Source organism: Geospiza fortis, unplaced genomic scaffold, assembly GCF_000277835.1.
Source record: "Geospiza fortis unplaced genomic scaffold, GeoFor_1.0 scaffold16, whole genome shotgun sequence".
NCBI classification, from domain to species: Eukaryota; Metazoa; Chordata; class Aves; order Passeriformes; family Thraupidae; genus Geospiza; species Geospiza fortis.
This window is the reverse complement of record NW_005054302.1, coordinates 14,619,723-14,638,552: the sequence shown is the minus strand read 5'-3', so window position 1 is coordinate 14,638,552 and position 18,830 is coordinate 14,619,723. Positions and strand designations below refer to the sequence as shown.

The 18,830-nt window shown below is 38.8% G+C and overlaps 1 protein-coding gene across 1 annotated transcript; it reads right to left on the bottom strand.

The window, feature by feature from the left end:
- Nucleotides 1-401: 401 nt before the first annotated feature.
- Nucleotides 402-18,499, bottom strand: CCDC83 (coiled-coil domain containing 83). Its single transcript, XM_005417760.2, has 10 exons — nt 18,385-18,499; nt 16,155-16,239; nt 12,801-12,969; nt 12,003-12,170; nt 9,135-9,226; nt 7,899-7,967; nt 5,139-5,260; nt 4,037-4,116; nt 2,391-2,542; nt 402-1,392 (listed from the first exon to the last, which is right to left on the bottom strand). Exons 1-10 carry the CDS (start codon nt 18,468-18,470, stop codon nt 1,207-1,209), a joined length of 1,209 nt encoding a protein of 402 aa, XP_005417817.1. The 5' UTR covers nt 18,471-18,499; the 3' UTR covers nt 402-1,206.
- Between the last annotated feature and the right edge of the window lie 331 nt (nt 18,500-18,830).

Here is an 18,830-nt window from a genome sequence, read left to right as displayed (position 1 = left end):
GCAAGGCAGGGGAGCCGAGGAGAGGTGCCTCTTGGGCTGCAGACAGCCCAAGTGCAGATCCCCATTCCATGGACACTCAAGGGATAGGAAGCACCTCAGCCTTCACAGTCACTGCACTGGGTTACTGCAGGGGCACGTCCAAACTCGCTTTACTGTTCACCATGTGGCAGAGAAGTGAGAGTCTGCCTTTACCTGGAGTCTGCCACCTTTACCTGTCTGCTTGTGATCCCCGCCTCGGAGGAGCTTGGTCAGTGGAGCCCAGAGACCAGTGCGACTCACCTGCAGCCCAAGGAGACACCTGCTGGCCAGGAATAGCTAAGCGTGCTTGGAAAACCAAAAGTGTTTGCACTGAAGTACAGATACACTGAGATACTGCACAGAGATACAGGTTGTTTAAAAAGTAAGTTTTTAAAAAAGTTTTATTCCAAACAGCTGATTATCCTGTCAAGGGTTTAAATTGATTATTCAATGCTGTCACAAGTTTCTAATGAGGAAATGAATGGGTCAGAGCCTATATGTGGGAAGGACCTGTTGTATGCTGCTGAGAGGGTGTTCAGAGGGAGAACCTCCACTGCATCAATGCACTGGGATAAATGTTCAAAAGGACCAGCCACAAACCAAGGATAAGGGCTTACACAATATATTTGGCCAATTCTAAACAGACAAAATATTTCAGACCTTAGAGATATTTATGCTGGTTTTAAATTCGTTATAAATTAGTTTTTGTTTATTTCAGTGTATTTAAGTAGGGGTCCTGTGGAGACAGATAAAAAAGCATTCAGACACTGAATTTATAGCAATAGTTGAATTACGCTTGCAAAAATTAATTCTGCTTTAGCAGAGCATTATGTATTTTGCAACAGTTCTGTGTTTTATGGCAGCCTGCATTTACCCATTCACTGTCTGATCAAGAGGGAATTCCACATCTGCAAGTGGAGACCACACAAACTAAATATTAGCTTAGACCTTTTAGTAGATATATGTGCTATGTAGACTGAATACCCCAGAGAGTGCACAAGACCTCTCTCAGTGGTAAGGAAAGGAACCTTTCAATTAGCCTCTGCACACAGACATACCTCTCATGAAACTTATACTCATGATTCAGGCACTCTAAAATAGTTTCCTCAAAGCCCCATGCCACACAGAAGAGATCAAATATTTAATGAACTAAGAATGTTACATTTCTGTGTAAACAGCACAGCTTGTCTAGTTTTCATCATTTTCCTTAAATAAGGCCTTGATCATCTTAGCTGTGATACGCCCATCTGATTTACCAACAGTACCCCCTTCTCTGTGGCTCCAGCTTGGCATTTCTTCTGTTTCCTTACAAGTAGACACAGCTTTTCCAACCACAAGCAGCTTTCTCTTCAGAGGTCCCAGTTTTGAGTATGCCTTAAGAAGAAAGAATATGGTTCCTTTGCAATTTCATAGAAAAGCAACCATTCAAAAAAAAAAAACCAAACCAAACCCAGCAACTTTTATTTTTAAAGCAACTGTAGAGGTGCTGCTCTGGGACTGTTTGATAATGTCAGTGATAATGGGCTTCTTTTGCAAGCCAACTCATTTTAGGAGGCTACAGCCCTGCTGCCCTCTCCTCTATTTTCACCAGTATCATCTTCTCTATAAAGCAAATTCTAATCTCAAATTCAGTTCTGTGAGAAGAATTAAACCAATGCAACAGCTCGCTCCTTCCAAAAAGAGAGAGGTCCAAGCCCAGCCATGTGCTTCTGCCACATCTGCACTGGCTCTGGTCTTCTCCAAACCTCTGAGTCTACTGGATTGACCAACGCAACAGAAACTAATTCAGGGGGAGAAAGAAAGGAAAGCTTTTCTGCTGGGCTAGAGTCCATCAGCTGCAGCAAAGACCAATGTGCACTGTTTCCTCAACCCTGTAGTTTGCACCCAGGAACACCTTCATCCTGGCTTTCTGTTGAAGGAATATTGATCTTTTAATGCTGCTGTGCAACACAGATTCTAAAGGACCTGTTCATTGCCGTCCAAGCCTAGTAATCTCTCATTAGGTGACATTCAGAATTCTTTCTAGGGGAATTTCATCCTGACACTCCATGGGATGATTCTTAGGACATTCAATGGCCAAAACACATGCCTCATGGTATTAGATATGCCTGAAGGCATCCAAAACTTCCATGTGAGCCTGGTCTTTAGGACACAGAGCCTGTGCTCTTTTGGCCCAGCATCTGAAGGGCATGGACCTAACTGTCCCAAATATCACCAGAAGACTACAGTCCATCTGAACTGCCCAGCAGGTAAAGGACATTGGATGCCATAACCACTGGAAATAGAAGGGTCCTGACAGTAGCTCCTGCTCCACACTGAAAGTGTGAAAGTGTGTTTGTGTCAGTGGAAGACCTGATAACTCTGACTCATACCTGGAACTCTTCTTCTTCATACAACAAGCTGTCCAGGGCTGGAGTGAAGAATTTTTTCCTCAATTTTTCATCACTGTCTGGAGGCTTCTTATAATCTGTTTTAGACCGAATCTTTGGAATGGCACTTCTGAGGCTCTTTCCATCTGTCTTTGCTTTTTAAAGAGAAGAAAAAGGAAGTGTATGTAATAGTTAAGCCTTATGGAAGTCAGAATCAGTACTTGATATGAGCATTGCCTGCAATCTTTAATATGGCTTAGCCCCTGCGATGCAAAGAACAGTTTGGTAGCATTTTTAATTGGCAATTCAAGCCAAATGCTCATTTACATTGGGGGTTTTTATGTGTTTTTTGTTCACAATTTCTAATCAAGACCCAGGGATTGAAACTGATTGGAAGTTAGAACTAATGGATCTGTAGGAGGAGGGCAGGGAAAAAATGAGCTGTTGTCAGTTCAGCTTAAATCCTGTAGAGCCCTGAATAGTTAAAAAGAGTAAGAAAAGCAGCAAAACCAAGTATAAACTTCTCTTATACCCATGTTTGTGTATCTATAGGTACATATCTACAAGTTCCTGAAACACAGTTAGTCTACTTATAACCCCTAAAGAGATCACACCTGTAGTTAACTCATTCTCAAGATGATAGAGGATTTTGGACACGGACTGCCAAGTTAGAGGTTTGCCTGTGACTGTGACCCAGCTTCTTGGAACAAAGCCTTCTCCTCCAGGTAACTATTGCAAAATTCTAGCAAAGGTGTTCAAAGTAAACGTGTTTAATACAGAAGTCTTTCTCAACGTGTTTGCTGGTGCCTGATGATTTCAAAAGGCCCGCCTATGGCTGGGACTGATCAGAACTTCAACAAACTTCTTCATGTATCTATAACTACGATTTCCATTTTTCTAACATATCTCTTTAATTTTAATTAAAGAGATATGTTAGAATCATCTTCCACTTTCTTCCATCCTCTTTCTTCTACTCACACAAAGATGTAAAATAAAATTTGTGATACTTAGGAACCCACAGAGACTGTCCTAAACAGATAAGCACTGGCTCACACTCCTTCTTGCTTAATGGTATATCCTTTCCCTGGCCACACCTACCAGAAGGGATGGAGATTCAGCCCAAAATTCAGTACTGCTTACCAAAATTTTCAGTTCAGGTTGAGCTCCATGTAGCTTCATCTCCTCTTGCTAGGGATTTAGTTATAATTGAATGCTGGTGTATTGGACGAATGACTGCAAAGTGCATGCACACTTAAAATGAAAGCCTACATGGAGTTTAAGAGTGTCCTCTCAGGGACAAGCTATAATGAAGTTATGATATGGATCAGTAAAGAACTGGTTAGGATATGATTCATATCTTCAGAGAAGATGGCCAATCCTGTAAACTGTATTCCAGGGTAGCTCTGGATGAGTAATGATATTCCACAATCTAAAACCAATTTAAATTTAAAAACTGTATTACAGATAGATTGTGATTTTGTCTCCTTATGCAAATTACAATCTATCATGGCTGTGGTGGCTGCAATCAAGAGAGAAATAAGGTGTTCTCCATGTCAAACAGGTAGTTTGAATAAAAAGTTTCAGAAATAAAAAGTCTGTAAATGTTCAGTAACTTAGCATTTCTTATAAGCTGCTGACATTTGCATTACCTGTATATTTTCTCTTTTCCCTTTTCATTTCATCCTTAGGAAGTTCTTGCAAGCCAACTCCCTTTGTATGAAACAAATGCCTATGGAGTAAAAAATAAAAAGTGAAACCCATAATAGGGGTCTGAATTTTCTCTGTAAACTGTCCAGTGCAATGACTTGGGGTGAGGGGGAGGCCACCCTTTCTGAGAGCCACTGCTGCTTAACCACAGAGGCAGAATAGCGCAATGGTGCAAAAATGCAATGGAGGCAGCCAGGTAGCTTAGTGGCTAGTAAGCTGCTCTTTTTTATTCTTAGTGCCTTAGTTCAACTATGTCCATGAGACTAAAAGAAAACAAATGTTATAGTCTCCAGTCAGTCCAAGATTCAGACCACAGCTGGCAGCTCTCACTTCAAAGAAATGCAAAGTTTGGAAACGAGAGAAAAATGGTCACTTCTTAAGACTTGAACTTTTTGTGCAATATGGCTAAAATCACTGAGCTGGGACTGGAAACTCAGGATGGATCTCTCACATTGTTGCATTGTGCTTTTGATCCCATTAGTGTTGACATTTTGTAGCTAAATTAATCTTTCTCCAGGGAAAACGTTAAACCATTTCAACACAAAAGAAGCTAATACTACAGATACCTCTGCAGACAGACATTTCCCAAGGTCTCTTCCTCTCAGTGTCAGGTCATTTGTTTCACTCAAGATTGCAAACCCCCTATATATTTGCAAATTAATCTTCACATCCTTAAACATTTTGCAAACAGTAAAGAAAAAAATCTATTATTCAGCACTTAGTCTGAAAAGCTGGGGCTGAGACCATTAATTGCAACACAAAGAAATTATTTCCAAGCCTAAGTGATATAAAGTGAGTAGTGTTAGATCTTAGTAGATTAATTAAAGACCCAGTTTCTTCCCTGAAATTCAGTACTTGAGGAATCACAATCTTATTGTCATCCTTCAGAGATACTGCTCCCATGTATACTCAGTCAAATCCTGTCTTTCCTCAACTAAGAAACTACCTTGGCTTTGATGTGGGAGAGCCCAAATAGCTCTAGAGGCAGACAGGAGCATTATTTAAAAAAAAATCACTTTTGAGTCCATGAAAGCATTATTTTACCCTGATGCTCTTAGATGCTGAAGTTTGATATCAATCAGTTTTGCCACCAAACTGGTATTTTCTTCTTCCAGGAGCTGGACAGAAGCTTTCAAATCCTTTTCTTCCTTTCGGTAGATCTTAACCTTTTGACAATTAAAAAAAGAATAAAAGAAAGTCTTAGAATTTTGTAAAGCTTTGATAGCAACAACCTTACCAGCACATACCTAGGAAAAATGCAGCTGTATCAGCAAGATTGCATATTTGGTGGGGAAACATAGTGACACATCTTCAGACAAAAGGAAGGACACTCTGGTTCTTTCACACCTTTATTAGAACTGTTACTGTCCCAGCACACGTGTGTCAATCACAGCCACACATTTGGTCTGTGCAACCCTGACGGCAAAATCTTCTTGTACAGCCAAACAGGTCTGTTAGGAGCTCTGGAAATTTTTTTTTTTGCTTTCACATCAGAGTTTTGAGAGAGGAAAAGCTTCTTTGCAGAGCTAAAGTCAGGGTCTTACTCAGCAAGTGTTGTTTTTCTAATTCCTTCCTATACCTGAAACCTTCTTACCCAAAATTAGTGAAGTTTTCAGTCCAAGTTACCACAACATCTCTTCCCTCAGAGAGTGGTGCTGGGGCTCTGGAACAGGCTCCCCTGGGTCACAGCCCCAAGGCTGACAGAGCTCAAGGAGCATTTGGACAATGCTCTCAGTGGGGCTTTTCAGGGCCAGGAGTTGGATTCCATGATCCTTGTGGGCCCCTTCCAGCTCAGGATGTTCTATGGTCTGTGACATTGGCTGAGCCCCAGGTACTATTTGCCTTCAGACTGGCAATTGCCCCTTATCACTGTGGAGATATACTGACCAAAGGATGCTGGTTATTCAGTTCCCACAATTCCTCCCACTTTTGCATAAGTACCAGCAAGTTCTTACCCCCTTCACTGGGGAGGGGAATATACTATGGGAAAGATCTTCCCAGAAAGCTTAGCCATATGCACATGTTCAAGAGAAGTATCAAGCGATCTGAAAGTGTCCATTCTCATCAAAACCAAATTAACCCAGCTATAATCATCCAAATTTGAAGTTAAAACTAGTTCCAACTCCTCCCAAGGATTAAAAAGGTGAAAATGACTGGAAATTAACCAGTAACAGGATGTGGCTTGGCACAGTGAGGTGATGCAGCTTTGCACCATCTTGGTGTGACAGAGTAACCATGGAAAAATGTGACTGAAGTCTCCAAATCTGTTTTAATTTTGGAGGTAACTAATCTAGAGCTATTTTGGTAAGTCATTTTTCAGTTCAGTGGCCAAACTTAAATAAAAAAAAAGAACTGAGACAAAACTAAAATTTTTGGTTTATCACCCCCAAAGGAAATACTGAAAAAGTCTGTCAGCTACATATAAACATTAGTCTGAGAGAAAATATTTCATCCATGTAAGAAAAGCAGAGAAAATGAATGGGTGAATTCAGAGGACTGGAGAAGTTAGTGATAATAGTTTTGTTTTCCCCCAAAATTCAAAGCAGTAATTCATAACATTGGAAAGTAGCAACATAGGCAAGTAACTCATAACATAGGAAACTTCTGCTTGAGAGGAAAGAAATCCAAATCCCTCAGCTCTGAGGTGAAGGCCTGACAGGACCTAAGAGTACTCCAAAGTGCTCTCTTGTTGGCGTTGCTAGTATGTGTAAAACCTGTAAGTGTTCAGTGAGACAGGGAGAAGGGAAGAGAATTCATACTCATTCAATGATGGGATGTGTAGATTTGAGCTCCTGTTTGTTTATACAGAATAAAACATTAATTCTTTCCCATTTCTTTTCCCTACCCTCATTGCTTTAGAAGTTGTGGTTTGGACACCCTCCCTGGAAAGTTAAAGATGCATGCTCAGAGCTCATTAAGGGGAAGAAGGAAAGCTGTGTCCCTGCATACTGGCAAGTACCTTAAATTAGTAACTAAAATTAAGAACCTCTGCCAGGTTTGTTCATGTGGCATGGAAAAGTAAGAAGTACATTTATTAACTTTCCAAAAAGTTTTGCTTAGTTCTCAACTGTGAAGCTGTAAAAGTGAGGAAAGGCATTTCACCCACCAATCTCATGCTTAGATTTGATTGAAACAAAGAACCTATATTGACTGGACTAAATAAAATCAAACTTTCACTATAGAAAAAATTATTTTCCAAATCTGGCACACAAAAATATTTTCTTGTCAAGAAAATTACAGCTATCTAATATATAGCTCTAAATTGTCATTAAAGGTCAGTATAAAAGCTATCAAGCAATTAATTACAGCCATATATGATTTTGATTTTCCTCTCTTCAGTGTAGAGTCCCCATGGTTTCACTATGACCTTCCATTTCATGTCGTCTCAAGACATTTCTCAGAACATATTTCCAACATCCATATCCATTTTCTTTCAATACAGCAGCACTAGAACTTTAATGCAAGTCAAACCTCCCCTCTCCAGATACTTACCTGGTTGATCCTTTATAGCATCCCAGTCTCCACAGATAAAAGTCCTTAATTGTACGGAACATTGTAGTCCTTCATGTAACAGCTTGGGCAGGAAAGGGGGTCCTCCATTTGTGAAAGAAGATGTTCACCTCTTACCTTTATTCACCACATTGCACTGCTTTCTGCTCAGGATTACAGATTAATTACTGGAAAACTGCTCTCCTTTGCCAACAGAAGTCTCCCAGGCCCATGACTGAAAACAGTTCTGACCATAGGCCACAGTATTTCAAACTTAAACTGCCATGATAAACTGCAGGCAAGCGATCCTCTTACCTCTTCTTTTAGCCACTCGTTCTCTTCAATCTCTCTACGACAGTTTTTGTCTAAGTATCCCACAGCATTCTGAGAAAACACAATTTAAAATAATCTCATCGGAGAGCAACACTTCGACAGTCCTGCACACTATAAAGAAAAACTGCCTGCTCTTTAGCAGGAAATAATTAAGACACATCCACACAACAGACTGTAGCATCCCCTGAGGGATTACAAGGGGATTTACTTCACAAGGCCAGATGTTTCTCCTCTATCATCCTGCCTAGAGCAGATTATATGTCAAGCAATTTACCAATATTTTTTGATTTCCCATATTAAAATAGGACATTTCCCTTTTTGCCTAATAAATTCTTCTGTGTTCCAGGACTGCTCAAGTCTTACTGCTTTCAGAAAATCAAACCTTCAGCTATGAAGAACCCCAAGTAAAATCCCAAATGAGGCAGTACTGCTCTACAACAAGTGACCTAAGCAAGTAGAGATCTGTGCTAATGACCCCAGGCTACAATTTAATTATTGAAGTCAGTAAAGTGGAAAGGCAGAAGTGGGGGGGAAGATGCCCCAACAGATCACCATAAACACAGTTCTCTGGATTATGTTCTTACATGACTGGAAATTCCAGCACTGAAGTCAGGGAATTTAAACACCTAATGGGCCTAGTTGTTTGTACTGAAGTATACTTTGCATTTTGTGAAAATAAGAAGTTGTCACTAGAGCTATTTGTAAACCATGTTTTCAAATCAGAGCTGGCGGAGATGACAAAATCATAGTGAATCAATAAACCAATATTTTCCTGAGACTGCAGTATTGTGACACTTAAAAATGTTGTATTTTACATGTACAGTGAACTCCGTTTTTTTTCAAATTGACGTATATTGTCATGCAATCTCTTTGTATATTACTGCTTTTTGAAATCTGTGTAAATGGCAAAATCAAGGCCATGGCAAAAGGATGTTCTCAAACAAGCCTTGTCAGTGCATGGTGCCCTAGTTTCCCGTGCATTGTTTGTAAAATGCCCTCACATCTACCCATTGTTATTCTGGTGGAAAGAAAAAAAAAAGGTATATGTATGTATAGTGGTAACCAAACCCATATGTACCAGGATTTGCAGGTTATTTTACTCTCAATTTATTAAAAAAGTTTGAAGTCTTAATATGAGTTAAAATAATTAATAATGCAAAGTACATGTATCCCAATTGTAACACAGTTTGCAGTTTTTAAAAAAAGCAAAAAGAATACCTTAAGAGCTTCTTCACTGAGTAATTTCATGTGCCTGTCAAACATTTTCTGATTTTCTTCTCTCACAACTTTCAAAGCTTCACTATAATATTCTTCAAAACAAAAAACCAGGGAAATCAGAAATCATTATTTGCCATCAATTTTTCCTGATAACAGATAGATAACTGACGTGTCATTACTATACTGCAACTTATCAGTGAGTGGCACCTGCACAGATGCTCCACAGAGAAAGATTCAAATGTCCTTTTCCAAAGAAATTCTCCTTCTACATCCAAAGAACAGTAGTGTTAACTACAAAACTAGAAATTGGAAGTGGAACAGAAATTACACATTTCTGTTCATAACTGCAACAGCTGAGCAATTCACTGCTAACTGAGCAGTGACCTAAGCAATTCTCTGCTAAAATATTGGCATCTTATCAATACATTTTTGTCTCTATCAATAGCAGAGCTCCTGGAGCCATATGAGAGATTTGCTTAGAAAATTTATTTTTTTTGGCATAGAAGCATACTGGATCTCCTTATCCACATGACATTTTTTCAGATAGTTATTATAACGTGCCTATTAAATTTTCTGACTTATTTAAGACTCTGAGGTTCTAATTTGACAGCAGGACAAAATGGAGAATGCGGCAATTGCCACAATGATTTGCTTCTATCATTACTTGTGGTCATTATTTAGAAAGTGTGTCTTACATTGAACTGAATAGGTTTGGCTTCATGTTCTAGTCACTTGCAATTTAATTATTTCATCCTTCCCTTTAGTTCTTTTGTTTTTGCTCTTCTAAATAGCTCACTTCTGCTTGTTATTTCCTCCTTCTGAAGGAATGAATGAGATTATAGTAATTTTCTGTGAAGGAAGGCACAGCACACTTGTTCCAAAGGGTTGAAATTCAGTCTTTCACTGCGCTTGTGTTGCAGACAGCCTATTTCTGATCTAGCTGCAACCAAAAATCTGCTCATGGATGCACTGTGCAGTCAAAGGCAGTCAAATATGAAAGGTGTATTAGTAGTACATTAATTATTAATTTAACACTGTGGAAGCTGGACTCCACTATCTAGACTTGGCAGAATGAAAAGGAAGTACTTCCATACTATAATGAATTCACTTTTCCATTTTTTCAGATAGCTAAATAACCTGAGTTGTACTTGGAGAATGAAAAAGGAGAAAGTGTGTGTCTGAACAGTTCCTAAAGAGGCTATCTTCCCTAATCTCTCACTGCAACACTGTTTTTCCTACGCATCTCCTAAATGTGTGACTCTCTTTTGCTTCCTCTCCTCTCCGGCTGTTTTGCTTAAAATGTCACCACCAGAAACCATGAACTGTGCCAGTTCCAAGCCCTCCAGTGGTACACCTAGAGACCACTGTTTGCCTATGCTTATTCTCTAAGCCTGTTACACATTCAAGGTATGAGCAAGCCAAGTTTGTTGCTGCCTTTCTCTGAAAGCTTGATAGATTGAAAGATAGATTTCTGCTGGAAGGCTGTACTCCCCAGACACTTTCTAGGTTCAGTTTAATGGAGTTAAGCAAAATAGTATGGTAAACATCCAGTACTGTCAGCATCATTTTCCAGTATGTTACGTAGGCCATTTACATATGTACCACTATAACATGACTTTCAATAAATACACTTCTGTTTGACCATGAATTTTTGTTAAACCCCAATATTCTGTACCCTGTGGCATGCAGGAGATCAGACTGCCTATTCCTACTGGCATTCTATGTAACAGCCCATTCTCTTTTTCATTTCATATTTCAGCAGCTATATATCAAAGTTTTAAATCACTTAAGAACACAGAAAATAAGGAAAAAACCCCAACCTCTCCTGAATACAGACATGGATATCTGACAAGCTATCTGGAAATGTAGAAATCACAGAGCAGATCTTAATGGTGGTAAAATATGTTTTGAGAGACAAAAAGATAGCTTATTCACAGTAGCTGATGCCTGGTAATGGCTGGCACAGAATATACAGAGACCCTTAGAGCAGTGTCACTGCCTGTTACTACCAGCTGCTTGGCTGCGGTCACGCATACTGAGAGGGACATAAAGAAAGAAAACCAGGACATCCTTCTGCTGTTGGAAGCATGGCTTATGTAACAGCAAAATATTTAAATTATTTTAAAATAATGCAGAAATAAAGAAATCTTTGTAAAGCACGCAGCACCACAATATATAAGCTCTCAAATGAATTGCACTGCTGTGACAGTGCTGAAACAGTTCTCAGTATGTGTCTGTGGGTGATTTTGCAGGGCCTCACACTGTGTAACTAGGAGGAAAGGCCCAGATCACTGGCTAAAGAGCTCCCTCTAGTCCTGCATGGAAACCAGTGCGCTCCACAGAAAAGACTGTTCCAAGAATGAGCTCATACTACTTTCCTGTCAAAGGAGCTTTCAATATGTGAAGTGCTTGTAGATGATGAGAACTAACAGCAGCAGAGTCAACATTTTCAAGTATGACTGCTAAGGAAGCCCTCTGTGTAGGTGACCTAAATATGTGCAGACTTATTTTTACAAAAAACTGCTATCCTTCTCAGTAACTCTTTTTTTTAATGGGTTGCCTCTATTTTACAAGAAAACCATCAAAGGACCAGCTTATCAGTTTCTTGAAGTGTCATCATTTCTGTAAACTTTATCAATTTCTTTAATAAAGGAACTTCTACAGAGAGAGAAATAAAGAAAAGGGGTCCTTCTATTTTTCATGATTATGCAGCCCATCTTAGGTGCACTAAGACAAAGCTCATGCAAATTACTAGAAAAGTTGATACAAGTTACTAGAACTTGATCTAAAATTAATTTTATCATTTCATTCCTGCAGGCAATATGCAAAGCCCCTGTAAGACTTGCATTACACCAGCTGTAAACTGACCTTCAGTTCTTTCAAGTTCATATTTGACATCTGCAATGTCTTTTTCCAGACTGCTAATCCTCTCAGCATGTATTTTACTTCCAACATTTTTGTACTCCAACCAATAATCTCTCTCACGCTGCTTTTCCACAATTTTTTTCTTTGTTTCTTCAATTTGGAAGTGCAGATCTATTAAAATAAGAATGTCAAAAGACAGGTTCGTTACTGATTTATTGAACTGATAATTCTTGCAATGTCAACTTCTTTAAGAAAGGTGTTTTCATAGGGAATGGAAAAGGAAGGGGGATTCTTCCACACTATAGTACATAGCAACCTGATGGCCTTACACAGTTTCAAGGGCCACCAGCATTGCTGAAAACAACTTGATCTTATTCTTCCAAAGAGAGACAACTGTTCTCACCAAAATGTTGTAACCAAGGTCACGCGTCTCCCACAGAGAATCACAGGGATGGTAGCTGGAATTTTCAACACTCAAAACTGGTCTTTTTTCCTTCCATCAATAATTTTTTATTTTTAATCCTCAGTACAGCCAATGCTTAGGAGTTTCATGAGTTTCAAAAAAGAGGAAGCCTCTTTACTTCCACAATACTACACATCACTTGGAAGGGACAGATTGATTTATAAGCCCTCCACAATCTCATACTAAAGCGAGAGAGCCCAGTTTTGGGAGAGGAATAGTTTTATACTTTTTAGACAACAAAGAAGTTGAATATCTACTTAAATTGCAAAACAACAACAACATGTACTTAATCCCAAGTGTGTAAACTGCAAACCACACTTCCCCAGCACACAACATACCTTGAAGAAGTTGTTCTTTGTCCTTCACAAACTGAAAAACTGCTTTCAGTGACTCTTCCACATCATCCCTGGTTACAACCTCCTTCTCATCTCGTTTTTTCTCCTTTTCTTCTATTTGCCTTACTAAGCTTCTGATAAGCACCTTCTGTTCTTCCTTCAGAACAACATTCTAAGGAAGAAGACGTAGCTGATATTAAAATGTTTTCAGAGTGATAAATTTAAGAAAAAAAAGAACATCTGGCCTAGTGCCAGATGAAATGCAAGAACACCAAGCTAAACACCTGTTCTTTATATTCTGAAAGGTTAGAGCAGAATGGAGAATTTGCAAGGCTCAGATATTTCCTCAGTGACTTCAAGACCACTGGAAGGAAATGAGAGACAAATAACAGCTGTACTTGGTACAGCCCACAAATAATCCTCCATTACCTGAAAAGAAAGGTGCTTGTAGATAATTTAATAACAATGTTTGTATGTAGGAGCTATTTGCTTCATGTTGACATTCTTAATGAGAATGTACCATCTTCATATAGAAAAATCATGAGACAATCAGGTCACTTGCATATAACCACAGCAAAGAGTCTTGTCAGAGCTGAAGTTAGTAATATGTCCTGATTCTACAACTGTGATCATAACCCTTGGCCATGACCCTCTCTAGTGACACTAAGATAGTTTGAAATTACTGATTGTGTATGTTTGCTCCCAAAGGATACCATACAAGAGCAAACAAGTGGTAAGTAAATAATAATGAGGAGGCAGTAGAGTCTCAAGCATTCCTCACTTCTAGGATTAACTCTAAGCCACTCACAAACATTAAGCAGGAAATAAAGAATGGAGCTCAAAGCACCGTCAAAACATGATTAAATTAAAACAATAGCACTTCACCCATGCCTTAAAGTACTCTGCTCAATCTAAAATATGGAGTCCTTGAAAGACCATGAGCTAGCAGCAAAGTGGGGGAATAACTGTAGAAAGATAGCTGGGGGTAAAATTAGAGGAAACTGGGAAGTTGTATTCACATGCTAACAGAAGTTGTAGTGTTATGGAAATTATAGAGTAAAATGCAGCTGCTAGTATCTGAATGGAATGCAGCTGGCATGCTCAAAACCTATTCCATGATGACACCCTACAATCTGCAACCACAGCCCCTGCTAAGGGGATGGAACAGAGGGTGGAACAGAGTGGAGACACCATGGCCAGGCTGCATAGAAATCTTTGCAGGGAGGGGAACTCAATGGCACTCTGTAGCTGAGCAACAGCGCATCACCTGTCAGCCAGGGGAGAGAGGAGAAGATGAATGAGTAGAGTCATTCAAGCTCCACCTAAACATAAAGAAATAGTATGGAAGTAAATTAGGAATGGGGAGAAGTTTGGGAAGTCCATCATAACTGCTGGGATCAGTTGTGAGGCTGAACCTGTCTTCTCCTCCATAGAGGAACACCTATTGGGTTAGAAACATGCTCTGGGCACTGAATACTTTGGATTAGAGCTTGTCTGTGTGTTGCTTTGATATGCTTTTGCAGAGAGATATACTATCACTGAAAATCCTCAAAACTTAATCTAACTTTATGTTAATAAAGAGCATTATTCCATAAACTGTCAGTGTGAGCCCTTCAGGGGCACTGGCTGTCTGTAACACTCAAACTGGGGAGATCCACTGAGGGGTCACAAACTGGGGAGATCCACTGAGGGGTCTCCCTTATGCTGTTGCTCTGTGTCTCTGAACAAGGCAGTCGAACTGCCCTCTGATCCAGCAGTATAACCACAAGAGACATAAGACCCAACAATAATCATAAAAGCCTTCAGATGCCTGCAGAAAGAAGGGCAATTGCCACTTCCAGTGATAGTCAAGCCACAAGTGAAACACCATCCAGGCTTCAAGACTGAAAGAAGTACCACACAAAGCTAAACAGATGGATGCTTATAAAAGCAGGGCAAGCTTTTATAAGCACCAGAAAGACAGAGAGGCGTTGTTTCAATGTTTCAATGCTATGAAGTGCAGGCTGCAACATGATGCAGAATAAGGATTTTTGGAACATTTACAATTAATCTCAATAGGTGACTCTCTAGTATCTATTTTCAAAGTTCACTGCTCACAGTTACCGTATGGCTTATTATAGCTGTTTATATACAGCTCATATGCACTTTTCTTTAAAGTGTCATTCAGGTGAGACCAGTAGTTACAATCTTGTTCTAAAAATTACCCAAAACAATTCTTAATTCATGAGAAAGTGTGTCTTCATCAATCAGTGCTAGAAATCACAGCTAGCAAATAGCATGATGGTCTTTCTCCTTTATTCAATTTTTATTGTAACTAAGCTTGCAGCAATAACTAGATTCTCACAGAAACCTGAGCAATTCCATTACTTCAGAAATGATTCAAAGAAGCTCAGCAATTCTCAGTGCTTGGTTAGGTCTGCTAATACTACTAACAAAAATTAAATTTATACCATTTATTCTTCATGCATTGAAATATTGAAGAATATTTGTAGGACTGGTTAAAAGGCGTATCTGAATGTACTGCAGGGAAGGTACCTACTGAAAGGTGGCTTGCTGTCCTGTGCTTGCTGCAGAGAAAAATGCCAAAGAAGGGAAACAAAGTTCATAAAAGGACTGAAGCAGAAGTCTGATGTGGAGCAGCAGAAGCTGAGGATGTTTAGTCTGGAGAAAAAGAGGCTCAGGTGGCACCTCATCTCTCTCCAAAACCACCTGGAATAACTTTGTAGCGAGGTGGAGGTTGGTCTCTCCTCCCATGTAACAAGTAACAGGACAAGAGGAAAAGAAAATTGTGCCAAGTTTAGATTGGTTACTAGGGAAAATTTCTTCACTGAAAGGGTGGTGAGGTATTGGAACAGGTTGCCCAGGAAAGTGGTGGAATCACTATCCCTGGAAGTGCTCAAAAGACACGTGGATGTGGCACTTGTTGACCTGCTTTAGTGATGAACACAATGGTGCTGGGTTAAACAGCTGGACTTGATAGTCTGAGAAGTCTTTCCCATCCTTAACAATTCTGTGATTCCATTAAATATGTAGGTGGTTATAAGGATCTCTTGTGCATTGGAAAGTACCTGCACTGAACTCACTTTACCTTAATGCTCTGTCCTATTCTGTAATGTTCTAGTCCTGCAGCTTCTTTTTAGCATGTTATATTTAGGACATTTATGCTATATGTCACATTTAATTCAGGTAACACTTTAACTTTCAGCACATAAAGTGACTCACTAACTCTAGTTTCATTGACTGTAACAAATTCACTGCAATAACTAATTTTAAAATATGTAGTATTCGAATGGAAAGAATAAAACTGAATCTATGAGTAAGAATACCACAAATAAAATTTGTTGCATAGTCACTTACCTTTTTAATATCTTCTTTGATCTTTTCTTCCAATCCTTTCAGATGAAACAAAACCCATGCAATTGCTGCTTCTTTTGCTGCAATGCTATGAAGAGAGAGTAAAGAAAGAGACATTCTTACAAAAACATTAGAGAAAGGAATGCTATTTAAGCTAGATTAGATGTAAATACTACCAAAATGTTTATTTTCATATCATATTGCTAGACTCATTTGGGTAAATATCACTGTCTGCTTACTACACATAAAGAAATTATTTCCCACATACATCTGGGCCTGCATGTTATTTTGGATTTCATACCCCTACAGAGCAGCAGACTCCCTGGTTATATGTTCCTGTGTAGCCTCCTGAGAGGCTGGAGCTGGTTTGTTCATTCTGCATGAGGTTTAGCTGACCTCTTACACAGGTCACTTTCAGACAAGGTAATTTGTGCTCCAAAAAATATTACTGTAGCACTCTGTACCTCTGTTCCCAGCATTCATTCATCATGTGGTGCAATAGTATTACAATTATCATAAAATCTTTTATTCTTTTAATAGTTCTTCTTCCTTCAGATTTTAGTTTGGGGGTTTGGAGTGCTTTTTTGTGGTTTTGGGAGATTTTTCCCTTCTCTATTGCTTTCAGCTGTTTCAAAAGAAGACAATTCATTTCCTAGTTAATTTGCTACGTTTGGATCACTGAATCATGCAAATTGCAGGTTACTAAATTTGCATCCTCTGGTGTCAGTGTGCTCCAAGGTATTCTTCAGGTTTTCTATGAAGTAGAAAGATATTAGTTAGAGAGAGACTAGACCAGAGATATGAGGGTACAGTGGTTATGGCCACAGCAGAAGCACATCATAAGATTGTTGTTCCTAAGAAATGCTGAAATGGAGAACTTTAATGCAAATGCAAAATAACAAACTCCCTAGGAACAGTGACCATTCTTCAGTGAAAGGAAATAAAAAAACAGGAATCAAAGTTAAATAAACACTACACACTTGATAAATCCTAAATTGGAATGTGACAGCTATTTACTTTTATGATTATCCACCTTTGATCAGTCAAGTAGTACAGAGAAGTTACAGATTACAGAGGTGAAAAGAAAGAAAGGGAGAGCAAGAGGGACAGAGAGTGGGAGAAAGATAAAAACAGCAAGAAGAATACTTTTCTTCCTTTTTTCCCCTGCTGTTGCTGTAGAAACTACACATTCCATTTCAGTGAAGCATCTATTTCAGTAGAAGACTCTCCAGACAAATTAGTCATTTGCTTGGATATTAGGATATGGCTAACAATAATTTTATGAGAACGTGGCACAGTTTTTTTCTCAGCCCAGTAATACAGTTTTCTTATTCCTTCACAAAATAGGTCAGTTAGCTTTGGACTTTTCAGAAGGTATTTGTTTGTGATATGATTCAGCTAAATCTAGGCTATTTCACTATGGAAAATTGTACTCTGTGCTCTGTAAAATGAAACAGGAAAATCCCACATAAACCCTGTGAACTCATACAGCTGTCACTACAACTATAGGAGCATACTTTTTAGTTTGCTTACTTCACTTGTCATTTCCACAGCAAGGCATTACTCCTTGCTCCCTAAACGCTGATAATTGTTGGATATTGGGTGTTCCTGAGGTATTTCCATTTCAATTTCTGTCTCTTAGAGAAAAGTCATGAAGCTTACTTTTTCTCCTTTTAATCATTTACTCAAGAGACTAGAAATCAAATAAGTTGAACATGTTTGTAACTGCTTCAGATATTTCCCCCTTGGCTCTTATTTTCTTCTGCTTGATTTTAAGAGACCTCTCATTTATCCATCTCTTACTTTCAAAATAAAATACTTTGTGCTTTGCTCTCAGCTGCACCAAGGAAGACAGCAAACTGTAGGTCTTGAGGCTCTGGCTAGTGACAACAAACCTCCACAAACACCAAGGAATCCTAAAAAATACAGCCAAATATGATGTTGCAACTTCAGCATATGCTGATCAAAAGCTTGCTACTAACAGAAAAATGTCAGGGTTTTTTGGTTTAAATATTTTTTTCCCAAGTTATAGCCTAATGGCATAAAATTTCTGACCCATTTAATTGCTTTCTTACAGCTACAGTTTAAAAAGTGTACCTTTCTGAAATAGCCTCAAAACCTTCAATCAAAAATCAATCAGCTCCGGCTCTAAATTGTATAAGTTGTCTTTGTCATCTGCTTTCTTTATTCACATATTCTGTATGAGTGAAAAGTTAAAATATATTAAACCTACTGATATTCTAGTAAGGCTTCTGGTAAATCAGATTCAGGCTCTTGAACTTGCTCTTCTGGTTTCTTCTTTTTCTTAGTCTCTTCCATTTTTTTTTTTGTTTTTTTTTTTTTTTTTAATGTGCTAGAAGTGAAGGAAAAAAAAAAGTATAGAGATGAATAATTTACAAAACATTGTGTGTTCACTGGCATTTGTCATTGTGACAAGCTTGTAACAGTTCTAATATAAAAAAAAAACAAGCTGGGTTTTTGGCAGCAACAATCCTGCCCAGGGGTAGCACTTAGGCCCATATCTCCATATACATATGCACACATATATATGTAATGTGTGTGTATATACACACATATTTATGTAATGTATATATATGTAATGTATACCTGGGTAGATACAGTGGTCTCTATCACCATTACTTATTGCATCCCTTGCCACAGGTTGTCTTTTACATTCTT